General features: G+C 35.4%; 2 protein-coding genes across 3 annotated transcripts in view; one reads left to right on the forward strand and one right to left on the reverse strand.

The window, feature by feature from the left end:
• Positions 1–1,807: 1,807 nt before the first annotated feature.
• LOC130649206 (P2X purinoceptor 7-like) lies at positions 1,808–3,032 on the forward strand. Its single transcript, XM_057455452.1, has 3 exons — positions 1,808–2,275; positions 2,661–2,781; positions 2,876–3,032. The coding sequence occupies exons 1-3, from the start codon at positions 1,987–1,989 to the stop codon at positions 3,030–3,032; spliced, it is 567 nt and encodes a 188-aa protein (XP_057311435.1). The 5' UTR covers positions 1,808–1,986.
• LOC130649205 (uncharacterized) overlaps positions 2,080–27,050 on the reverse strand; it is a 91,594-nt gene continuing 66,623 nt past the window's right edge. The window contains exons 1-2 of one of the 2 annotated variants that reach the window (XM_057455451.1): positions 5,030–12,519; positions 2,080–4,942 (exon numbers count right to left, since the gene is read on the reverse strand). In XM_057455451.1, the coding sequence (XP_057311434.1) occupies positions 3,056–4,627 (1,572 nt within the window). In that variant the 5' untranslated portion in view covers positions 4,628–4,942; positions 5,030–12,519 and the 3' untranslated portion in view covers positions 2,080–3,055. Of the gene's footprint in view, positions 12,520–27,050 lie in introns of those variants that run through there. The other variant, XM_057455450.1, reaches the window with a different exon arrangement.

Raw genomic sequence — 27,050 nt, forward strand, 5'->3', positions numbered from 1 at the left:
TATCAAACTAGTGTGGGCGACGCTTACCTTTTGTTTAAGTTCTAGCTAAAGTTATGGTGTTCCGTGGGTTTTGGCATTGCAAAGGTGGGTGAAGATGGACTTTTATTGGGTTTGGTAACAAACGAGTAATTTTTAGAAGAAAATTGACTTTTTGCGGAGAGAAGCGGAGTGCGCGTCAGCGCACGGAGCGTGCGGAGCCTATTTCCTCATTATATAAGCCAAATATAAAGGAAATGTAAGTACGGTGGAGAGTATATAGGATTGCGTCCCTATACATCCAAATTATCATGGTTACTATGGAAATATTAAAATTTCGTCCAAAGGATCACAGTAATCCAGCAATTTAATATGGTCATTCTCTAGTACATTTTTTAGTAAGCGAGACAACTTGTTTATAGCACGGCGAAGGAGTGTTTGTTGTTTGTTAAAACTCAAACTTTCGTTAATCTAAAGCTATATCGTATTGTTCAAGAAAAGGAAGAAAGGCTAACTATTTTTTACATGTAACGAACCCTTTCTTATTCTCACTTACACCTAAGGCTAGCTAGCACAAAACTACCGACTGAGCTGAAATAATAATAGAACTTAAATAGATTTAAAGATTTCTAAGACTTTTTAAGCTAGCTGGCATAAAATAGAGCAAACATATAACATATACAGCTAGCATAAAACTAGCTACAAAGCTAGCATAAAATTAGCTACTTTACCTATAAAATCAGCTACACAAGCTAGCATAGAAAATTATTTTCGACATATTTTCTATCAGGTAGCTACCATACACTACCTATACTATGACACAGTAAGTGATATAATTCTACTCCTGATTAGGAATGTCCCATTACATAGCTTGTTCTAGCCACAATCCACAATCGTCCAACTTTTTCCATTAAATATTGCGGGGTTTTTTTGCTTAGAGAAGGTAAAAACAGGTTATAAACTGTATTTTTATTTTTAAATGTTACAAAATTTTCCACAAAGTATATAAAATTGTTTTAGCTGCGTAGGATAAGAACAGGTTGTTAACTGTCTGTTTGAACTAACTGAAGTTAGGATAGTTTTTTAGAAATGGGTATTGTGCCGAAATGTATGTGCGAAACAGTAAAGCTACCTGTACAAATCACTCAGCCCTGTGTTAACAACAAGCTGTTACCTGTGTTTCTATTTAACAGAAGTTTAAGCTAATCTGGTTTAGTCACAAGTAACTATAACACCTGGCGCGATTTATACGTTTTGTAAACTGTGCCACATTGAATGTTGATTATGTCTGGTTTGAAATGGTATTAAACCTATATGGATGTGCAACATACCTGTTTTATTATTTAATTTTTCAACATCTGCATTTGTTATTACCCAGGCGTTTTAAATTCTAACTTTAACATCAACGTCTACGTTTTCTGTTAAGAGGCTTTTTAAATTCTGACAAGCTGTTCTCGTGCAATCATCAACATGTATTGAAACATGTATTTCTTATTTAATTTCTCAATAGTCTAATTAATTACTATTATTTTAAAGTTTCTGCTCAGTTGGAAATAAGAATTTTTTTTTGTCATGCAGGGTAACCGAAGTTGCAGTAAAGTTTTTTGGAAAAATGTATTACGGCTATCCGATTTCACGATTAATGTTTGATCTTGCACAAGAACTTTTCCCATAAACTATTGCAGGATTCTTTTTGCTTTAGGAGTGTAATAACAGGTTTTAAAGGGGCACTCCAGTGGAAAAAAAATATTTGAAAAAAATGTTATTTTTATAAGACAATACATAAATATGTCAAAATAAACCTTTTACAATCGTTAAAAATCTGTATTTATACCTTAATCGCGTCCGTAAACATCTTCAATTTCAAATAAATTTGCAAGGTCGCGTAAAGTCGAGAGGACTAGGTCCGAATAAATTAGCATACGTCACATCGTGCAAAAAGTCCGTGAGCTCAGCAGCACGCCTTCTAAAAGTTTTGTTTACTTACTGTTTACATTGTTCGTTGATAAGATGTCTTGTAATAATGACGAAGAATATAACTTAGAAAGCTCAGAATCGGATAATTCTCTTCATGAAAAAGACTTTACAAAGCTACAGCCATACGAATTTGAACCTCTTGTGTCTGACGAGGAAGAAGTTAGTAACGGTGTAGAAAATGACGAGGTTTCTTTTACTGATGCAGAGCCACGTACGGGTAATGCAAATTGGTGTGAATGTGGAAATTGTAGAGCAATGGAAACCGATACTGAAAGCGTGTGCTGTGTCGAGTCAAACGAAATTCCTGATGAGTTTTTCCAAGGTAGGTAGGATATATACTGCAAATATAATTTTTTTCTAAGCGAAATTTTCCTTTTTAAACAAATAAAAAATATATTTCATCGCTTTTCTTTTACATTCTTTTCGTCAAAAACTTTATCTTTTGCTTCAATAAAATAATCTTTCATCACTTTTTTTTTACTTCACAAGCCAATTTATTTTTATTTCACGGTTCAACAATCTAATTCCTCCGCATGCGCTTTTTTTTGCACACAAATGCAAAGAAATCTTATGTAATGTTACATTTTCTCCGTGATGGAGAACATTGAAATGCGTGATCGAAAGATCGAATAAGGTTCGTGTGGAAATGATAAGTTAGTAAAACGGGGGTATAAATATTGTATAATTGAAAATCACTCTTATCATAGGTCATAAATGCGTTACAGAAGCTGCTGATTTTCAAGTGGTTGTTTTGACAAAAGCTGTTTTAGAAACTGCGTTATCTGCATTGCATGATTTGAGAGGAGACACTTTAGAATTAAAAAATGAGTAAGTAGCTCAACCTCGTTTCCAAGCCCTTCTTTTGTCCGAGAAAAAGAAGGTAAAAAACTGACAATAATGCCTCCCTTATTTTTCTATATAGATCTTATCGTTACGCTGGTTATAAACAGTTCACTTGGTGGATACACAGTCGATTGGGAAAAGGGGTGAGAAGAGTGATTCCTTCTTGTGTAGTATGGGCAATTCGAAGAAAATATCCGGCAGAAGATGAAAAATATGTTTTATTCAAAGAAAGTTGAATAAAAATAAAAAAATAAAAAAGTCACGTTTTAAATCTTGTCCTGGTGGCTTTAATGGCATCGCTTTTGTCGGGTTTTTCAACCTCTGTTATTCTTTCAGCAATTTCTCCTGTTTGTGGTAACTTATCTTTTTCGTTGTCGATTGGTTCCAAATTAGCCGTCATTAATTCTGCTAAATACGCCTTTTCTTTCTTCTCGGTAATTTTTTTTACGACCCAGGATTGTGTTACTCGTGAAAAGACTTGTTTATAGCGGAGTACTCCTTTTTTGGTAACAGCCTGTTCACAATTAGTCCCCGAGTTAAAATCAAGGACAGCCAGCTGCGTGCGCGCGACCATACCTTCCATGCTGAAATGAATACGTTTCGAGCAATATTTGGTAAGCAAAGAATGGAATACCTCTAGGCTTCCCGTATGGCAAAAGTGCGCCAAATAGTTCATGTCGGCAAGAGTTTTTTTATTTTGCACAATAGTCTCCACTGCTTCATATGCAGGTGAATTCAACTTTAACCATTTGCGTTGCTGGTCTAATGTGGGGTGCGCACATTCATGGAAATATTCATTGCCTTGCCAAGAGTGGATTCCACGAATATGATAAAGAATGCTAAGCCACCTTTCACGTAAAACGTTTTCATTTTTGTCGCATGAAGCGCAGCACCACCATAAATGATTTATAATGGATTTGATCCAAGGTATCAGCTCAAGACATTCTTTGCGCTTCGCAGCAGCAGTCAAGCTTTTTTTCAAGCTTTTTCCAAAGTGCCAAACGTCGAACTGGTGGTTTATCTCAGGATGTTCTTTCTTCATGAATGCGCGGATTTGAACATGGCGATCTGTTGTTAATGCTGAAACTGTCACTTTGTGGTCACGCAGCTTATTTAGTAGCGTTACTAATCCCCACTTCTCCATTCGACTAGAATTCCCTGCAGTTCTAACATGAACAACTTGAAAGTCGATGATTTTATTGATGTCTACGCTCATTAGAGTGTACGTACCATACTTTGCACTGTAACCTGGAGAGTCACTTCGCCCATCACCAATCAAATTCCCTTCTTTCGCAGCGCACTCAGAATAAATGTTATTTCGATATTTTTTATAAAAAGTGTTTAATTTTGGAAAAAGAACAGACCTTTGAATATCATAGAAGGTGGACTTAGAGATAAACTGAAGCCTCAAAATACTCATCATTTCGGCAATGCGGGCGTATGTGTTTCCGGAATACAATATGGCTGCAGAAAGTAATAAGTTCCCTGCTGCTCTTCCATTTACGATAGGTTGAGACTGCCAGTTGAAAACATGTTTATTTGGACAAATACTAGTAACAATGATAAGAGTTCCACGTTTTACCACACGAGTAATGCACGTTTTTTGTAAACACGTGAAACAAACTTGAAATAATGTCAACAGACAAGACCAGAAAACAAGAAATTGTGCGTCGCTTTTGAGCCCTGGGTTACATTCAGCAGTGTCAAAAGACTCTTCTTCGCAGATATTTTCATCATAACTGTCGTCGATGTGAATTTGTAATTGCGGTGAGTATAAAGAATCATCAGAAGGGCACTCATCACCAGAGACGATATCATGATCACTTTCCATATTTGCATTCAGCAAGAATGTCACGTCAGCTTGCGGAGGAAAGGATAGGTCGGTGTTAGTAGACTTACATCGTCCGTGCGGAAGAGTAAATTTCACTTTTAAAACATCCTTCGTTGGTTGTATCTCAGGATGAATTGCCTCTAAGGGATCACATTGTGTTCTAACGGACCTGGTAAAAGTATTGGCACCAACCGATTTCTCTACCGTTTCCACAATTGCACTAACGCCTTGTTCCTTAACCAATGAAATTATTTCTTGTTCAGCGTATACTTCAAGGTCAACATCATCCTCCACACTTAAAGCCTTTGCAACACACTAGAAAAAAAATGATCAGAATAACTTCCAAGAAAAAAGACAGGCACAACTCACATTTTGGCAATAGCATAAATTTTAAAAACACACTTGTTTTTTAGCGAAAGTTTCCAATCTTTTTGATGTCGATTCTCTTGAATTTTCAGGCTTACTAAAAGAAAAAATTGTTGGAACAGCATCCTCGGTCAGCTGTCTCTTTCTTTTGATACCAGTAAGTTCAGCCTAAATAAACAAAGATTAGAAGTAGCGCCGATGAAATGATGCTAATAAAATGGGCACATTTACCCCCTGAAAATATTCGGCAGGTCCTTCCATCAAAAAGCTTCTTTTTTGAAAAACAAAGAATAGAAACTTACGAGCGATACGAAAGATACATGTCTAACTAGATAACTTTGTATTGGAAATTGGTATAATGTTCTTTTATAATATAAATATGTAGAAAACGTTATTTGGTTGTGTTGTGGATATAAGTACAAATAATGAAATGAAGAAGAAATGAGAAACTTTGATCGCGTTGACTAGCTAAAATGGCATTTTTACGAAGTGGCAATATTTTAATATGGAAGATTATTACCTGGAGATCCCTTTTAAAAGAACTATCTGTGAAGTGCGACGAACAAATATAAAAACTTCGATCGCTTGGTAGATCACCTGTACGACGTATTTTGTTTAGCCATTTTTGTCTGAGTTCTTTCTTTTTCACAGACGGGATTCTGTGAAAACTGACTTCTTTACACTTTTCTGATCGATTGGTACATCCAAACGCAGAGCAACTAACCATTTTTTAAAGATTTAAACGTAATTTACATACAAAAAGCGATTTAAATGTAAGCCAGAGGTCTTAACATGAACGTTCTCTGCGCTCGCTTAAACTTTCTGCACGATGTGATGTCATTGTTTATAATCGGGTCCAGTCCTAAATGAAATCGCGCCTGTCTGTTTTTTTATAAGAAAAAAATTGAATATGCGAAGGCTAGTACAACGATTTTAAATAAGGAAAACAAGTGAAGTAAGTTTTTTTTGATTTCTTATGCTTTTCTGAGTACGTATAAAACAAAAAAGAAAAAAGTGATTTTTACTGGAGTTCCCCTTTAAACTGTGTTTTTATTTTTAAATGTTACAAAAACTTTTCCGCAAAATAAAATTGCTGAATGACTGTTTTAGCTGTGTAGGATAACAACAGGGTGTTTACTGTCTGTTTATTTGAACCAAAGTTAGGATATTTTTCGGAAAGGGATATTATGTCGAAACGTATATGTGCGCCACAGTATATCTGTACTAATCACTCAGCCTAGTGTTAACGACAAGCTATTACCTGTGTTTCTATTTAACAGAAGTTGTGCTAAAGTTTTTTTGAAAGGGTTTTTTTACCTATACTAATGGCGCACCACAGATTAAAGTACATATATTTTAAGTTTTACCGGGAACATTTTGTGAAAAATAAAAAAGGTTTGCTGACTGTTTTCGCTATGACATGGCACAATATGTAAATTGTGTTTTTATTCAAGCTAAAGGATAAATATAATTACACCCGAAACACCTTAAATGTTGTGTGTTTCACTCGATTTACGATATACTGCACATCTGTACTAAGGCGCTCCACCTGAATGTGTGGTACAGTTTTCAATTTGTATTAACTGTTCCACCAAGCGTTTTACGCCAGGTAACACAGTTACTTGTGGCTTAACCAGCATTTCTCAAAAGGTTAATTAACTAGGCTGTGTGCTGTAAATTCCTAAGTGTATATAATGTTCACCTGTAAAGTTTTGTATATATATATATATATGCCCTGCTGGTCTAATGGCTATGACACTCATGCAAATGAGAAATCCAGGTTCGAATCCTGGACAGGGCTAGGAAAAACATAATTATCTTGCACCTACAACAACCAGGCTTTCATATAATAGGTAATCTTTGAGTTGTAGAGGGGGGGAGTTGCATACATTTATCACTTTCATTTATAGAGCATAAAAGTGCTTTGTTTTTTGTAATAGATCTATCACATTATGGTAAAAAGTTTTGTGTTGACATACCTGGTAGGCACAAGAAACTAAAAAAGGCGTTTTTTAAATTTTTTTTGCCTTTCTCGTGGACTTTTATGATTATTTCCATATCTTGACTTTTTAATGTTGTTGTCATTGGAATCAAGTTAATCTCAGATTTATCAAAAAATCATATGGCGTTATGACCGATTGTTTAAATACTTGTAATGGCACATAATTCTGCTAACATGATTCACTGTATATTGACCTGAGATAAATTTGAGACTTTTTTTGAGATATTGAATTTGAAATATTTGCACCTCAATACTTTCTATACTCCTGGACTAATATGATACTTATCTTAGATATATTGAGTATACACAATCTTTGAGTTGTAAGGTGGATATTTTCTATTAAAGTCATGCACCCCTGCCTTGCCGTTCCATTTCCTTGCCAGCACTGACCGTGCCTTTCTTTGCCTACCCTTCCTATGCCTTTTCTGGTGCCTGCCTACTATGTCCTTGCCTGTGCCTCCCATGCCTGTGCCTACCATGCCTTACCCACCCCTGCCTTCCTGATTCCTCTTCCTGTTTCCTTGCCTGCCTTTGCCCTTTCCTTGCCGTGCTTAATACCTTTGCCTTGGCAACCTCTCCGCAACTCTTTCTATATTGATTCAGTGGGGAAGACTTGGGTGCAATTTTCGCAGGGACCGATAATGATATTTTAGAAGGACAACAGAAGTTTGACTCTAGGGATTCTCTTAAAAAATCGCATGCATCTTTTGTTGACTCTGCTGCTACTTTTACTTGTGAAATATGCCAGAAAGTTGGTGACCTTGACAAAGTTGATCACACTTACAGTTTCATAAAAGGACCAATAATCTCATATAATGGTGATGCTGAAAAGTTTTACTAGTGTGTTATTGTTGCAGATAATTTTTTTCACGGACAGCAAGCTGTGATGATGGAGCTGGTGTAACGACCCTTAAGTAAAAATTGTAGAGGTTACACCCTCCAAAGATCAAAACGCAGTGCAACATCTCCCTTTTTGCTTGGATAGCCTGTAGATTCAAGGTAATTGAACCAAACAACCCTCTCTACACAATACAATACATACAACTAACGGATGTCAACTTGTTGCTTTTAAAAAAGGAAACCCTATACTAGCCCATTTAAATGGATCCACTTTTGAAAACGATATAGTACCATCCTGCTCTACACACAATACATTTATAGAGAAAGAAAAAGCAACCATGTGTTATTTCAGTGGCTATGTATTTGAAATGAAAAAGCAGACCAATTGTTTAATCTCATGACGGAACAAAGTGACAAGTATTTATCAGCCTTAAATCCATGCCAAGTCTCAATGTTCTCTTTGCATGGGCAAGTTAATTCAAGGATAATTACAGTTTGGGTCATGGCAGAAGTTAAAAGTATGTCCGGACGGAGTTAAGTTACAGCAAGATAAGGTGGTACTATTAAGGTTGAATCTAAGTCAGACAATAATCTCCAATCAGAGGCAAGGTGAAGGATTCCTTGAATTTTTGAACGCTTTTTGGTGGGAAGACGTTTACCAGCTGGAACAAAGGATATTTTATGACATCTAGATGGTTTTGCTGGCTCATAATTGGATACGAACTTCTGAATAGGTGTCACTAGCACACTTAGAACAGTATCTTGGCGGTACGTAAACCTACCTTGTGAAAGGGCTAATTTACAAGCGCCTAAAAAGTGCGAGACGTTACAAGAGGGTTTTTTACATAGGGTGCAACTTTTGTCATTTTGGATTCCCCACTTGACAAGATTTGTAGGAGAAGGAAGCGTGTCATAGGTTGCGCCGATGCAAAACGAAGACAAACTTTGCGGCAGAGACAGTAGGTTCTTCCAAGAAAGATCGTATTTAATAAACGAGCAGCACTTAGTCCAGTTACCTTGGACATAAAGCTGAACGGCTCGAGCATAATAGATGTCTTCCTCTTTGTCCTGCACAACATCTGGTACAAGTTTGCTGTAAGAATGGGTACCAATTGGTTAGACACTCTTATAGATTACCAGTCCCAAGCCTGCTCCACCAAGAAAATTTTTAACATTGCAGCAAGGCACAATGAAATAATCAACCTGTTAAGTTTTAGGATTAAATCATTAAGGTTTTGTTCCTCCAAAGTTACTGCCAACGAAACAGTTAAACTTCCTTTTCGCAGGATACACAATATCAGTGAAAAAAACACACACACACAACACAGATTGCACAATCCCAACCTTGACACCAAACGGTTTCGCCCCAAAGCTTCAACCAAGGGGTGTCAGGATTCCAGGCGGGGCATTTCTAATCCGAGGTCCACTAAGTGGTCATCAGGAGGCCCTGGAATCCTCTGCTGTCATCAAATGTTCTTCAATCTGTGCAATCTATTGACATATAAAACAAGGGTTGACTGGGGTAATAAGTGGGGTCGCTGGCGGAAACCAAGTATTTTCTTGAACTCGAGTTGACTTTCTGCTGATTTTACTGTTTCATCTACCTTTCAGTGTTCAGCCTTTAAGTCTGGAGGAGAGTCCGAGACTAGAGGATCAGCCGAATCTCGCAGGAGAAGATGACCACTGATCTTAGCACATTTTAGTACATAGGATAGACTTTTTAAAGCTAAAGGGCATGGCGATGAAGCGGAATACAAACTTATGTTAGAAATAGAGTTATGGAGTCTTAGCCACTTTCTTATGAAGAAAAAAAAACTTTGTTCTAGTGAAACAATACGAGACATCGGAACTTCGTAAACTAAAAAAGGCCATCATATTCGGGGAATTAGAAGATGATGCAAAAACCACACTTTGTGAATGCCTCCATGGGAAGAATTATCTATGAGCTTGACTTGCTCTACAACTTTAACAATAACCTGTTGGACAACAGGTGAATCTGACAATGTTGAATTTATCAACCGGCTAAGAAACTTAATTGGGTTTGTGTGAATAGATGGGATTGGTTCTTGCAGGACACAAAAAGGAGACTGATCTAAAACTTTTCCATTAGCTATAACAATGCTTCGTGATTTTGAAGGTCTAAAGTCCATTCCATCCCAATGAAGGGCTGTTACACAACGATCCAACAAGTTCTGAGTTTGAGGGACACTTGAAGACATTAAAAATGTGCCATCCGTAAAGGCCTTAACCGGAGGATAGTTTTAATGATATCGACAAACTGAAACAATTACTACCCATTCAATCAAACATCGTTCACATGAGAGATGGACTCACACTATTGTTGTGGACAGTATGTTTCACCAACAATACATCAATTGTAGACATTCTCATCTCACATGGGAGTGATGTTGGGGTGGAAGATAGATGGAAATACAACAGTTATCATTGGGCTGGATTTCATGGTCGTCACACAATATTAGATATTTCATGTCGACATGATCTAACAAACATCAACCGTCTAGATGTTTACAACTGGACACCATTACAACGTGCTGCAAGGAATCGTGCTGCAAGGAATGCTGACATGTCATGCGTTGAAGTTTTGTTGCGTCATGAAAATATTGATGTGACGATCAAAGATGAATTTGGAAGAACAGCTTATGATTGTGCTGGAGTATGGATGAATAAACAAAACCGGGAAGTAATAAGACGAAAAATAAAAGAATACGAAGTAAGTTATTAAAAGTTTATTTAATAAATTAGAAAGAAGAATAAATTTGTCATATTCAAGTTTGTCATATTAAGACATAAAATTTCACGGTATTAGGATTTCAGTATGAACCAGAAAGATCAGAGCTTCACAGCCTAGGCGGGTTTCTAATGACGCTTTTGATGATCAGGCTTCCATCCTCAGCAAAATCCTAGATTGTGCAAGCCTGTTACTGATTGGTGTCGTTGTGGTAAATGTGAGAGGATGCAGACAGAGAAAGAGTGTGTTTGCTGTGTTGACATCGATGCCATATAATATTTCAATCTTAATGGTAGCGATTTTTTTTATACTTCCAGACTTTTTTGTAACTTCATGATAATTATTTTAAGATCAGGAATGCATCACACAGCATCCACATTTTAACTACATTATGTTGTTGAAAGATGTGTTATATCAATCTTAATGGTAGCGATTTATTTTTTTATATTTCCAGACTTTTTTCTAACTTCATGATAATTATTTTAAGATCAGGAAGGCATCACACAGCATCCACATTTTAACTACATCATGTTGTTGAAAGATGTGTTATGGACAGCGTTAGTCTCGCTACATGACCGGAAAAGTCGCGGTTTACTTGAGCGTGACGATGTACCAAATAGGATTTAATCTTTCATGCGTTACTAAAAATTCGATGATTGACTTAACTTATTTTGCTAAAAAAATTTAGGACGTACCGTTACAGTGCTTATCGACAGTTTTGCTAGTTTATCCACAACAAACTTGGGCGAGGTGTACGACGTGTCATACCAGCGTGTGCAGTTTGTAAGATTAGGAAGGAGTATCCTAGTGTAGATGGACGATACACTGGGTTTAAGGGTAAATATTTATCTTTGGTTGATTTAATGTTGTTTTTACAAAGTCTGCCAAACAGTACGCCATACTAACAGCAAGTTTTTCGACCTTCCTCCGTTCAGAGTTGTTTCACAAAAAGAAACAAAAATGTTCTTTAGTTTGCTTTCGAGGGGAAATTCCATAATGTCGCGCTGAAGCAGCCTCTTTTACATTTTGATCTTTAAATTTTATATTCAGCGAAGAGATTTTAGCGAATAATAACAGAACCTGTGAAATCTAATAAATTATTTATAACACATTCCCGAATACATGCTACACGGGGGTACTAACTGACTTAAAAAAAAATAAACGAAAATAAAATAAGCCAATAAGATTTTTTGTTCCGGTTTATCCTTTAACGGGCCAGCGCGTATTGTTTTGATTTTCTCACCATTGTGCTACGTCAGGGGAAACATGTGTCTTTAGCCTCTCAGTCATGCTGAATTATTTAAACAAAATGGCGAGCCAAAAGTGATGCTTCACGAGGAAATTGAAAAAAGAAAACAACTTACATAAGCGTATCAATATATTGTTTTAAAAGATGCAGATATTCTTTAGTAATAAGTACATATTAGTTGATATAATAAAAGAAAATAATTTACAAAGAGGTGGCAAGCCACCGCAATGATGAACTCAACCTGTTAGGTCTTTGGAAACAAGCTAGAGGTTGTACTCCTCTAGAGAATATGCCTCTAAAAGCACAATTCTCCCTTTTTACAAGGAATTAAAAAAAATATAAAAAAAAATAAGAAAGAAAGCTTTATTTACCCATTGCTACACACACTCAATCAACTTGGCAGTAGGTGACGCAATAAAGAACAGTAAAGTGATGAAGGATGCTCTCAAAACGACATTTGAAATCACAAAAGCTGCTTAAAAAAATCACCAAAGAGAGACGCCAAACTTGATGCCATCAAGAAGGAAGCTGTAACCATCAACTTCAACGAAAAGCGAATTTAAACTATAACGGTTGTTATGTCCAACTAGCTTGACAGTTCGTGCCAAATCCTTAGAAAGCATATTGAGTAATTACACATATCTAAAGAAACTTTGGGAGTGGGCTGTTAATAATTGTTAGATACCAAAATGAAAGCTCGCATCCGGGGTGTTGATGCTTGCATGAGAACATTCGACTATGTTTTTGGTGTTTATTTGGGAGAACTTATCTTGTCTCATAGTAACAATTGAAGTTAAACGCTTTAAAGTTCTACTTTATCAGCTATACAGGGTCAAGAATGTGCAAATTTGACTATCAAAGTATTGAAAAAATTGAGAAGCCAGGAAAATTTCTTTTCTGGGAGAATGTCCGCTTGAAAGCCAAATCATTGGATGTGCATGAACTGAAACTTCCAAGAAAATGCGGTGCTCTGAAGAGGTTAGAAGATTTCAATGGTCATGGACCTGCCAAGTCAACTCAACTTGATAAACCAAAAGATCTCTACAGCAAGCACTATTATGAATCCCTAAATAATGTTGAGAATTGCATCAAAGAAAGATTCAACCAAGAAGATTATCAAAAACATGCTGCGTTGCAAGAGCTTATTCTTAGAGCTGCCAGAAAACAGCAGTTTTCTACCAAGTTGGAGTTGCTACAATTTTACAACAACGATTTCGATGGATCTCTTTTGAAGTCACAGTTAACAATGTTCGAGGAAGACTTTCCCAAAATTACTTCAGATGTAAATTTCACTGATGTGGTAAAGTATTTGATAAGTCTTCATGTTGGCAAAAACACTTTTCTCTGAAGTATTTCGTCTCGCAAAGTTAATTCTGGTTTGCCCAGCGACATATGCCACAAGTGAACGGTCGTTTAGTGCACTGAGCCGTGCTAAAATGTACAATGACCCAAAAACGTCAGAATCATATCTTGATGTTACACGTACATAAAGATCGAACTGATGTGTTAGATCTTGTTGATGTTGATAATATTTTTGTGAGTGGAGCACCGTCTTTTAATTTTCGGTAAATTTCAAGAAACTGACAAAAGAAAAGCACATGTTCTTGTAAAAACAAAAGAAACACAAGTACTTTTTAGCTACTATTTTAGTTTTTCGTTTATATATAGGGTGTCTGGAAAAAAGCGGAACGATATGAGTTACTCAAAAGTGTTAACATATGCCACAGTTCAAAATTTAAAAACCTGTTTGGTCACAAAGTTTGATACTCAAAAACGTGCAATGATGATGAAGTGACAAAACAGCTGGCTGTTGTGATATAGCTTGTCTAATGACGACAGGTTAGATATTATAGAACTCTCTGAAGAATCTGCATAATAGCAAAACCCTCCCTTTTAACAAGGATTCTCTCAGAAAAAATACATTGACCATTTAACAGGACGGTAAAACAGTGGCAAAGCACAAAACACTAATAAAAAAAACATAAAAAGGCAACAAACAAAATAATTAGGCAATTTAAACTGAATTAATAGGCACATTAATAAAACTTATTATGACAAAACTATCCTTAACCGGATAAATCTTAGAATAATTCCTAACAGATCAAATGTAAACTAAAGCAGGCAACGATCTGTGTGCCAGGACTTGTGAACCTGGCTGTAGCTTTACACGTGTTAACGGCGCTCAAACTAAGTCTTTGCGGTAGGTCAACCTAATGACAGTGCCAGCCTGTCATGACGTGCCTGGGCATCAAACCACGGAGACAAGATAAGAATATCAATCCCCCTTGCAAAGCTTCTATAATGACTCAGGGCAGCAGAGTGAAAATTACAAAGTGCGCGCACAATGTTAAACTCAACCAGCTAAGTCTTAAAATTTAAATTCTAGAGGTTTTGCTCCTCTAAAGAATAGGCTCATTTAAAGGAACACAATTCTTCCAAGGAGATAATTGGCACAAAAATGGAGCAAACAAACAGACAGAGATAGTAGGACAGGACTTCTGTAAAGGGTACAAGGGTTTCAAATCATATTCCTGAACCAAGGTACCCAAAATGTCTAGCTAAGTCACCTCAAAAGAGGTCTGCGAACAGTCTTCAGCAGGAACTAGACAAGGATTAGCTGGGCTAAATTAGAACCCCTAGGGAAATTTATTCCCTGGAAAAAGTTAAGCCCTGTTAAAAAACAGTATTTAACAGGATGAATTGTTTCAGTGAGATGGATTGACTTCTGAAACGCAGCGGTCCTTGTACTTAAGCCAAGTGTTTCGTTAATGTTTAATAAAGGCCCAGTAATGTACGGCTTTTAAGGTACCTGAATGGTTAATGGTGGCGACTAATCTGTACTTGTTGCTAAAGGAAATTTCATCAGTAGGGTGAAAAAGCACGATTAGCTTGTGGTGTTTCGTAGGCAGACAGTTCACCGATCTTGTATCTTTGAAAGAAGAACCTTTAACTGAGGCATACCTAAGTAACTGAATAACAAGGATATCGCCACAACTGGAAATTTGTGTTTCAGTTGTGCTCTCCTGGTGTGATGAACACTGGGGGAAAAACACCTGTCGTCACCTACAAGCTGCTGCGACTGCGAAAGTGCCTTACAAAAGTCCCCTATTGACTTGCATGTTGGTTAAGTAAAAATTGTTTTTTGTTCTTTAGAAGAGGAACACAAACAAGTATTACAAGATGCTGATGTTTTTAAATTTAAGCACTTTTTAATGTCAAATTGAATTGCAAATTCTTTCATAAAAGAAAATAAAATTGTATAGATTAGGCGATGTTTTCGATCAGTTCAAATCATTCTGCTTTTTTACGGACAATCTGTACGTTAGTTTTGTATTTTCATTTTCAAAATAGAAATTTTAATTAAAAATAGCTTGCTATCTATGCATAAATTGAGTAAATTCTTATTTTCTGGAGGAATATAGGGAGATGTTTGTCGCATGTATTTGAAATATAAGCAATGATGCTTTTGTATCTCAAACTTTAACCGTATCTACGAAGGCATTCGTCAAATTTTAAAATTATAGTTTCATTTGAAGACTCTTCTTTATACGCAATGTAATATACACTATATGTAATTGTTACATTTTAAACCAATGTAACCTCGTAAATAGGCTAAAAAATTTTATTTTACAGTGCTCGCTACCACAGCATGAACTTTGCAGTGCTTCCGCCGGGCCTACTTTTGTAGATAGTTAGCTGGATAGATGTGCATATTTTACATGGCTAGCCTGACTAATATCGAGGGATATACCCTGTCTATTATTTCCAGGAATGGCCATGGCTTAGATGGGGAGTCCTAAAGTTTTAATGCTCGTTTTGAGCTACGCAGACCCAATTAGGGCCTGCGCTCTGCTAGAAAACTCCTGGCAACATCCAACAGCCCACACAGTGTGCCATCTCCCCAATTTCCCTCACATGGCTTGGGTTAGCCCAGGGGTATGGTAACATTCACTTGCCCATATTAAATCGTTGTCAAGAGGAATCGAACCCCGGTCTCCCTCACAGACTACGAGAGCTATAACCACTAATCTATGGCGTCAATGTTTAAGATTTTTATTGACGCGTAACAAGTTGGTATCATCAGCAAAATGATTGACCTCCTAAAATTTAATAGCATGAAAAAAGTCATTTATATAAATTAAGAAGAGAAGAGGACCAAGAACCGAATCTGAGAAACACCATGTTTAATAATGTTGGAGCAAGATGAAATACCAGAAAGGGAGACAATTTGTTTTTAATTTGAGAGGTAAGATGAAAAGACTTCCAATGAATTTCCACGAATGCCATAATGTTAGAGTTTACGAAGAAGTATGTTGCCAACCGTATCGAATGCTTTTTCAAGGTCAATAAATAGGGCACATGCAGTTTCCTTGGTCGAGGGAAAAAAGTGCATGAGATGTGGAAAAATATTTAAAAAACCCAAACTGACGTAAAAATAAAATATTATTGTGCTAAATAAAGTTATAACGTCGTTTAAATATGATTGCAAATATCTTATCCACATTACATAAAAGAGAAATAGGACGATAGTTAGGACAATCCAGTAGAGAGCCCTTTTTGAACATGCCTATCACTTTGGCAATTTTGAGAAGATCAGGCAAAACACCATTAGATTAAAGTGGACAGCAATTTCAAGTTTGCACGTCATCAATAAAGAGATTTCTAGTACTTAGTTCTTTAACAAAAATATGTTTGCTACACGATTTTTTCTATCGCTTTTAGTTAAGGTAAGTTTCCATACGACTGCATTTTCCGCTTGAGCGGAACTAGTATAGAATTGTAATGTCACCCTTTCAATGTTCAAAGTGTTATCTTTCCACGTATAATGTCTTTAGTCATTTGTGTTTTATATTGTAAATTCTAGGTTGGTTTATGTTAATATATTATTAATAAATGTAAAAAAAACTAGTATAGAAAGTGTAGCGGAGAGGTTGCCAAGGCAAAGGCATTAAGCACGGCAAAGGCACGGCAAAGGCAGCCAAGGAAAGAGGAAGAGGAATCAGCAAGGCAGGGGTAGGCAAGGGCATAGTAGGCAGGCACCAAAAAAGGCATGGGAATGGTAGGCAAAGGCATTAAGCACGGCAAGAAAAGGGCACGGCAATGCACGGCAAAGTAGGCAAGGAAAAAGGAAGAGGAATCAGCAAGGCAGGGGTAGGCAAGGCATGGGACGCACAGGCAAGGCCATAGAAGGCAGGCAACAGAAAAGGCATAGGAAGGGTAGGCAATGGCAAGGGGACGGCAAGGCAGGGGCAGGCACGTTAATAGAAACTCTCTCCCCCTACAACTCAAAGATATACTCAATGTAAAGTATTACATTTATATAAGGTCAATGTACAGTGAATCATCTTAGCAGAATTATGTGCCACTATAATACAACCTGGTTGTTGTAGGTGCAAGATAATTGTTTTAATAATAATAATAATAATAATAATAATAATAAATATTTAAAGTGGCTGGCCCAGAAAATCACAAAAACCTATAGTTAGTGGATTGTTTCCACTGGGGGCCACTAGAACAAAAAAGAAACAAAAAATAATAAACCTTAGACTGCCTCAGCTCAATCAAACATAGTAACATTTATAATCTGTGAAAATTGAAAAGAAAAAGAATAAAAAACAAAAATTAAAAAGTTAAAAAGTGATCTCCATTAGAATTTGCCAAATACATTAGAGATGGAAGTCTCAAACGAAAGCAGACTTCCATCACAGGTCACTTGGTCTGGAAGATTATTCCACACTTTTGCAGCTCTAAATGGGAAGGCTTTTTTGCCAAATTCCGTGTTGACCAAGGGAAGTGTGAACCTGTTTTTTGAAGCTCCTCTTGTTTGATGATTATGACAGTTTTTTTGTCAAAAGGAATTTTGAGCGCATGTAATCAGGAGCAATGTGATTCATGGCTTTGAAAACTAATATGGCATCGTTTTTGATGAGTAAATTATTCATTGAATATTCCCTCTCTTTCCCAAGAAAGGTACGGACACATTTTAATCGTTTTTCTAGTTTTCCCAATCTACCTTGGGTGGCACAAGCCCATGTCGAGGAGCAGTAGTTGAAATATGGCATGACTAGTGCATTAATTAAAAGGTTTTTTATGTGAGGTGTTAAACAGGATGCAATGGTTCTAATTTTAGAATATTTAATTAGTATTTTTCTATTTATGTCATTAATGTGCTTTTCCCATTGCATTTTTTGATCAAATGTTACCCCAAGATATTTAACGTTTTCGCTCCTCTTCAAAGGAGTACCCATATAGTTGATAGATTTGTTCTCAACTTTTTTTAACTGGCTGTGGTTGCCGAAAAAGATTGTTTCAGTTTTGTCCGTATTAATAGTCATTTTGTTATTATTCAGCCAGAGGTCGACTTGCGAAAGTTCTAACTCGACCTGGGAGACAAGGGTATCCAAGTTTTTATGAGACGAAATAATTATTGTATCATCTGCATATAGATGGTGATAGTTTGAATTGATGACAGATTTTAAGTCATCAATATACAAAAGAAAGAGCAGGGGCCCCAACACAGATCCCTGCGGCACCCCAAAAGCGTCTTCATGAAGCAGATCTGATCCTGTGTCGTTTACAAGAGTCAGCTGCATTCGGCCCGTTAAATAGGACTCGAACCAGTCAAAGGCAGCATCTCTGATGCCAAAACACCATAGTTTTTTTAACAAAATTTTATGATCAACAGTGTCAAAAGCTTTTTTAGGGTCAATGAGCACAGCACAAACAAAGTTATGTTGGTCGAGCTCAGTAAGAATAAAATCAGAGACATCGACTACTGCAGTTTCTGTGGAAAAGAGTTTTCGAAATCCGGACTGTCTGTCATTCAGGAAGTTGTGCTCAGAAATAAAATGAGACATTTGCTCATGCACTAACTTTTCAAAAATTTTCATAGGAATTGGCAAAATGGAGATAGGCCGATAATTAGTAGGATCTGTTTTATTGCCACTTTTAAAAATAGGCGAGACCCTTTTAGTCTTCCAACATTTAGGTACATAACCAGTAAATAAAGATTTGTTGAAAAGACTTGATAAATAAATACTTAAAACTGACGAACCTGCTTTTAGCAGTCGTGAACCAATTCCGCCCAAGCCTGTAGCTTTATTAAGTTTTAGTGATCTAATTATTTTTTCGACACTTTTGGTCTCAATACGAGCCCACCGAAAATCGTGTCCGCTAACAGGTGGATTAACATTAGTAGTGTCAGAAGAAAATTTAGAGGCTAGTTTGGCACCAACACTGACAAAAAATAAGTTGAATGTGTTGGAATTTTATTTTGGGTGAGAAGTTTCTGTACTATCGTTTTGGACTACTAGTTTTATCGAGGTAGTATTGCCTGACTTATCAGGAACCAGTTTTTTTAGGGTTTTCCAAAGTTGTTTTGGCCGTTTTTGAAAGTCCTGCAAAACGTCATTATAGTACTCGTTTTTGAGTCGATTTTTGAGACCTATTACCTGGTTCCTTTTTTGTTTGAAAGCTTCCCAGTCTATGATGGATTTTGTTTTTGATGCTTTCCGTTTCAAGAAATCTTTTTCTTTGATGGCTATTATTAATTCATCAGTGACCCATGCCTCAACACTGCCAGAAAATCTATGTGTTTTGAAAGGGGCATGTTTGTCAGCCACTGTTTTAACATTTTTATTCAGTTTCTCACATGCTTTATCAAGGTCATCATAATTATTAAAATATGACGAGTCTAAATTCCTGAGGTCCTTCAGAAAATTCTCTTCACTGAAGTTCTTGTAGCTACGAACCTTGCATGTTTTAGGTTCAAATTTTGGCCTTTTGAATTTTCTGATCACATAAACTAAATTGTGATCACTGATGCCTAAATCCATGACACCAGTTTTAGAAATACAAGAACTGTTAGAAAGTATCAAGTCTTTAAGAGTGCTACTATTTTCAGTAACACGAGTTGGCTCCGTAATATGTTGTTTTAGGAAAAGAGTGGAGCATAGTTCCTTTATTTTGGAGGAAAGAGCATATTTTGAAAGCATGTTACAGTTAAAATCTCCCAAGATAAAAACTTCTTTCTCTTCTGGGAGCTTGTTAAAACACTGTTTAAAATGAGTACACAGGTTTTCGGTACTCTGCAAATCACTACCTCCAGGTGGCCTGTAAACCCCACACACGTAAATAGGTTTAGTTTTTTTCAGGCACACTTTCACCCATAGTGATTCAACATTTTCGAAGTAAAGGTGTTTCAAAAGGTGGCTATCCAAGTTTTCATTAACAAAAATTAGAACACCCCCACCTCGTCTATTCCGATCATTCCTATAACAAACATAGCCATCAATTTTAACGTCATTGTCAGTGATGGTGTCATCAATTTTGTCTGTCCTGCATCTCTCGTTTGCAAGAGTGTCATAGCCATTAGACCAACAGGGCGTAATAATGATGTAATTTTGTTAATTACATATATGAAATGTTTACGCTTATGTCTAATTAACTAAGCTTTTAAAAAGATTGGTCATTATCCATCCATTATCCATTATCCAGGTTCACCTTTTGTTTTAAAGGATCGTGTATTTCAGGCTTAATCCCAAAACTTGAGGTGAAACTAAGTATGTTTATAGAAAATTTTCCCAATGTAAAGGAACGACTATTATCAGAACAAACTACCTTATTCCATGAAATTAACGAGTCAAGAAACTAACCCATTAATTCATGTGGAGCGCTTTAGTACATGCAGTATATATATGATAAATTATGTGAAGCACACATAACAGTAAGATGTCTCAGGTGTAATATATTGTTTAAATAATAACTTTTTTGCAAAAATACAGTTTATATGTTGTTCCCATCTTAGCGAATTTTTTCAAAATGTTTCTGGCAAAACTTAAAAAGTGAATTTCAATCCGGGGTGAGTGCTTAGTACAGGTATGTTGCACATCCATATAGGTTTAATACCATTTCAAACAAAAGATTAGCTTAAACTTCTGTTAAATAGAAACACAGGTAACAGCTTGTTGTTAACACAGGGCTGAGTGATTTGTACAGGTATACTGTTTCGCACATACGTTTCGGCACAATATCCATTTCTAAAAAACTATCCTAACTTCAGTTCAAACAAACAAACAGTTAACAACCTGTTCTTATCCTATGCAGCTAAAACAATTTTATATACTTTGTGGAAAATTTTGTAACATTTAAAAATAAAAATACAGTTTATAACCTGTTTTTACCTTCTCTAAGCAAAAATCCCCCGCAATATTTAATGGAAAAAGTTTCTGTTAAAGATTAAAAATTGAACACGGCACTATGATTGAGTGTATTATCTCACTCACTGTGTAGTATATGTAGAGCTATAGCTAGCTATAGCCAGAAAATCTATTTCTTTGTAGCTAGCTAGTTTTATACTAGCCATTATGATATTGTTTGATCTTTTTTATGCTATTAGCTAGCTAGCTCTTCAATTAAAGTAGCTCTAGCTAGCTTATTAAGTTCTACTATTATTCCAGCTCAGTCAGTAGTTTAATGCTACCTAGCCTTAGGTGTGAGTGAGAATAAGAAAGGGTTCACTACATACCCTTTCTTTTTTCGCTTTCTTGAACAAAACAAGCCCTTCCGTCAGTTGCGATATGGCTTAGATTGAGTTTGAGGCGTTATGTGTCCGAAAACTCCATCTGCATCGCCGTGCTAAAAACAATACTTCTAGCATGTGCAACTATTTGATTGGCAGAATTTGAGTTGTTGAAAAGATACGTGGCATATGATTCCTGACATGCAATCTGGAAGTCAATATCATTATTGGTAACAGGCCCGGGATTAATTTCAACGTCACCAGATAACAACAGCAGTAATTTTATCGATGCAAGGTTAATATTACAGATTAGCAGGCACACAAAACTCATTAAAATGAAAGTTCTTAAAAAGCAAAAATAGTCTTGGCCAGTAGTGTCAAAAACCATTTTATAATTTGAATACTTGTGGTGATTATGATTTGTTACTGTATTGTTATGGCAGTGACTAGCAGCTGCGGTATAAAAAGCACCAATGGTGGAACGATATGCTTGAACCGATATCATGATTTTTAGGTAGCTAGCTAACTTCAGGCAAAACGAGTTAACCAATCAAGCACAGAAATTGCACAGAACACAAAAGTTTAAAAAATAATCTAAATTAACTCAGCCAGCTATGCAACTAACTTCTAGAAATGAAGTTATCCAAGCAGGCAAACAAAATAAACCAAAAAATAACTTTACAAATAAACTATATAAAGTTTATCCAACTTGTGACCTCCCCAACCAGTCGGCAAGAGAAGCTATCCAAAAGCAGACAAACAAAAAAATAAACGAAACACAGAAGTTTCAAAAACTATCCAAAGTAATTATCAAATAATAACTTATCCAACAATCCAAGGCTTGTGGTCAAGAAACTTTCATGAAAACTCGCACATGAAATTTCAAATTTCAAGAGGGTGTATAAAATAACTTAAGCGGGAACTTTAAGTACCCAAAGCCCGGATACAAAATTTAACCACGTGATCCAATCTGACGAATCAGAACTCGGTATTTTTCTATTAAATGTCTATCGGGCGTAAGAAACAGAACCGGATTCGTCGTACTCGTCGGAGACCAATGTCTACTGGAAACAGCATAAAATAAAGCTGTCTCGATTAGCCAGATTTTCACGGAACGAATATTATCAGAACAAACTACCACTTTATTCTTTATTATTCCATGAAATTAACGAGTCAAGAAATTAACGCAAATTACATTTAATTAACGCGAATTTGAGAATATGCTACATCACACGGAGCGAAAATTACCGTAACAGGCGATTTTATTTATTGTAAAAAAAGTCAGCAATTTACAGTATTTTAATCAACGAGTCATGAAATTAAAAGTCTTTAAATTAACACGAATTTCGAAAAACCGGTTTACACGCTTTTTTTATAAGAATATTGTTTTTTCGTTTCAGCCTCAGCTTTTTGACAAATCTCAGCCTCAAATATTCTTAAAAATATTCTTCACCGGAAAGTATGTATTACCCTTAATATGCTTAAAGATGGTTAAAAAAATGGTGGAAAGTGATTAAACAAAGTGAAAACGACATGTGATCCGACAAGAAAATAAACATATAGTATAAGAAATAAACCTCTAATCAAAATCTGCGCATCACACAAATTTTCATATCTAAAACAAGAAATTGAGCCTGGGTATATTCTTAGGATATTTCTAATTTTAACCCATTTCTCAGCCTCAATATTCTTATAATTATATCCTTATAAAAAAGCGTGTAAAATCATAACTGGGTAATTTCATGGAATAAGGTAATTACGCACATTATATGCAGAATCTTGGAACAAAAACGCAAGACACAAATAATATGACAAAACGCAAATTGTTTTATAATAGCTTAATAAAGAATTTTATAACCCAAAGTTATGCTTGCAAGACACAAATAATATGACAAAACGCAAATTGTTTTATAATAGCTTAATAAAGAATTTTATAACCTAAAGTTATGCTTGCTGTCTATCTATATAACTATATATGTTTATATAACTATATACTACGTCAAAATATTAAAAGCGCATACTGTTGTGCAAAAGAAAATTTTTAAAAGAAGAAAAGTCTGGGGATGGGTTGAGAGGAATGAATTAAGAACAGCAAGTTTTTGCATTTTTTTTTACCACCTATATCCTCCTCCTCTCCCTCTTCCACCGTTCTTCCTCTTCAACTTCGCCCGCTCCCGCATATCATCCTCCTGTGTAAAGGTGCGTGAGCCACCAGACGTCTTCCAGGATTTGTAATTTTGGGAGCTTATAAAAGCTCCCAAAGTCTTATTTTGGGAACAAAAGTCCCGGTAGGCGTCCCACTACAAATCCAATTTCTCTGCTGATAACTCCTAAAAAATAAGACAATTGTGGAAATGCCACACGTATATGTATTTCTAAGACAGAGAAAAAACAGAGAAAAACACAATGAACTAAGAAATATAAAAGGAATACAGATATAGTTGATAGTTTTGTTCTCAACTTTTTTCAACTGGCTCTAATTTTGTTATTATTCAGCCAGAGGTCGACTTGCGAAGGTTCTAACTCGACCTGCGAGACAAGGGTATCCAAGTTTTTATGGGATGAAATAATTATTGTATTATCTGCATATAGGTGGTGGTGGTTTGAATTGATGACAGATTTTAAGTCATCAATATACAAAAGAAAAAGCAGGGGCCCAACACAGATCCCTGCGGCAAAGGTAAAAAGTCAGGGTAAAAATCAGAATATATATATATACATCATAGTATACAGAATATAATATCCTTAATACTGTAATATATGTGCAACATAATTAATGTTTTTCCTAGCCCTGTCCAGGATTCGAACTTGGATCTCTCATTTATAAGAGTGTCATAGCCATTAGACCAACAGGGCATGAATGCATATATACTTCTATAGTTGCACATTATAGCCACACATGTACAGAAAGTCTGATATATAAGAACATCAAAATTTAGTTTTCTTTATACAAGTGTCTTAGAACTGCAATATTAACCACAACAGCAAAAAACTAATCAAAATATAAAAATATATAACCAAAATGAGTTAAAACTTTGTACTCTCTGCACACCATATGTTACTTATGTTAACTTTTGAAGTTGTAGCTTCACGCCTGTCGTGGACGACCGACGTCAGTCACTTCTTCCTCTTCTTCTACTTCATCTCTAGAGAGAGGAGGATGAGGGTTACATCAAACTACAGTGACTATACTGTTTTCTGAGGCTTTATATATGGAGAATTTTTACTCACAAATTTTTATATGTCACTAGTCGATTAGGCCCGTGGAAAAATCCACTTAGGCAGAAAAACAATTGAAAAGTTCTGTCATTTGAATTTTGATGACATCAGCAAATATTTCAGTATATTGAATATGCCTTTTACTAAAAAAAATAATCTGAAAATGCATAAAAAGAAAGTATATAAGTCATAATTTAACAAAAAAGTTCCTAAAATCTAACACAAAATATCAAATGTCAAATCGCATGAAATCCTCCCAACAAAACTTCAGACAAAATATGAAAAACAACGGCGTGCAAGGTGTAAAATCTAGTTAGTAGAAAGTTACAACATTGACAGTCACAACCCAGACAGTTACGACAACAATAATAATAATGTCAGAAATAACACATATCTCAAATATGTATACATCTTATTATGTGATTATGTTGAAAACCTTCAATATTTTAATCTGAAGTGTCGAAAAGAAAGGCTTGCAACAGTAAGCACAGATCTATGAAATAAGTTCTTTACCCGTTTTAAACATTGTCTTTTCCCTAAATGCTTATACAACAATACAACCTGAACAATATCAAAAAGCCAAACTTAAACAAACACAAAACACCTAAAAACAAAAAGTTAAACTTTGAAAAATCATTTATTCGGTTGCATACCATCCTCTCCCGCAAAAATATGCACAAAATGTAAAAATTAACCGGTTAACAAAACAATTTTTTGTCTAATGATCCGTACTGACTTTACCAAACATTTTAACCTGAAATGTCGAAAAAGCAATGAGCAAGGAGTAAATTTCAAATCAACAAAAATCATTATTTTGAAAACATTGTATATATATATGGTCCTTCCTCACAAAAGTTTACAATTATGTTTATGAGGAGCAAATCAAAATATGAACAAAAATCAGTTCAATTGGCATGTTCTATATTGTCTTCAGCCATAAAATCTTCCACAAAATAGATATGAAACCCATCAAATTCAACTCAGAAAAAGCAGTCATTTAAGTGCATACAAAAATACAACTTGTAGAATATCAAATTATTATTTTTATAAATAATTGCATATGGTCCTCCCTCACAACAGTTAAATTTTTGCACTAAATTTGCAACACAAAATACAAATTCTAAATAATTCCTATGGTTTTCCTCAAAAGTTTAATCAAAATATAAAAGATGAGAGGTGAACGACAAAATCAAAGTTTGCAGAATTTAATTATTTTGGTATATATATGTCTATTGATATATGCCCTTTATAACAATATTTCAATCCAAAATGTGAAAAAGAAAAACAGTTTGCAACAAAATCAGTTATTCTGATGATATTGCATACACTTTTTCTCCACAAAAGTGTAAAAAAAGAATTTTTGTAGGAAATACTTCTGATTCAACAAAAATCAGTATTTGCATCTTGTACTCATTAAATATTACCCAAAATTTCAAAAAACTGTGATTTGGAACGCATCAAATTTATAAATAGAGAGGGATCAGTCATTTCGGTATGTTGTACAGAGTCCTGCCCGGTAAGAATTTATACAAAATATAAAAAAAACACAAGTTTTTTCGGTGTTGTACTCCCTCAAAAAAGTTGAAACTTTTCTTAATTGAGACAAAATGCCATAAACAAAAACATTTTAGTCAGAACATCTAGAACAACCAAAATCACTACACTTAAGGTACCAGAATTACTACATGTTTAATAAAAATCGTTTCGTCATATTGCATGTAACCGATGTATATAAGTTTAGTTACACAAAATGTGAAAAATACATTATTTGCATACACAAATTGTGAAAAATACATTATTTGCTTAAAAACAGTCCTTAAACTCTTCTTAAATATTATGTAATACTTTTTTAAAAGTTATTGTGGCTTGTTAATTTAAGCTTAAAATGTCAATTAAAATAAGTTACAGTCACATTCTTAGCAAAGACCACTAAGATTAGCTTACATGTAAAAAGCAACATAAAACTGAAGCTAACATAAGGTAGCTACAGCAGCTAATAGCTGGTCAGGTAAATATAAACTGGAGACTTAGCTAGGTATAAAGAACATGGCTACATATTTATAAATTCCTTGCTACCTAGCTAGCTAGTTGTTGTTGTTGTGGTTGATGCTAGCTAACAAACATGTCTCGCATCAATAATATCATCAAAACTTTAAAAAACATAAACAAACCTTCAGAAACCTTTCTATACTTCATTTATATACCATGCCCCTTTTTAAATGCTTTTGTAAAGATTTATTTTGAAGGCAAGAGAAGACAAATGCTTAAAAAGGACAGCCATCTTTTTTGCAAACACAATTTCCGTTACTTTGTGCTAGAACTTCATTTAACAAACCACACAAAACTCGCGGCTTTTCACGACAAAGAAGACATATTTTTTCGGCAACATCAAAGATTTTTTTTCGGCAACATCAAAGGAAAATGACGATATCAACTTTGCCTGTTACAGACACACAAACAGACACACTCTCCGTATTA

This window comes from Hydractinia symbiolongicarpus, chromosome 7 (assembly GCF_029227915.1).
Source record: "Hydractinia symbiolongicarpus strain clone_291-10 chromosome 7, HSymV2.1, whole genome shotgun sequence".
NCBI classification, from domain to species: Eukaryota; Metazoa; Cnidaria; class Hydrozoa; order Anthoathecata; family Hydractiniidae; genus Hydractinia; species Hydractinia symbiolongicarpus.

Coding starts and splice junctions, on each gene's coding strand:
- LOC130649206 (XM_057455452.1), top strand. CDS start 1,987: ATGTCTTGTAATAATGACGAAGAATATAACTTAGAAAGCTCAGAATCG. Junction 2,276..2,660: donor TCCTGATGAGTTTTTCCAAG/GTAGGTAGGATA, acceptor CTCTTATCATAG/GTCATAAATGCGTTACAGAA. Junction 2,782..2,875: donor ACTTTAGAATTAAAAAATGA/GTAAGTAGCTCA, acceptor TTTTCTATATAG/ATCTTATCGTTACGCTGGTT.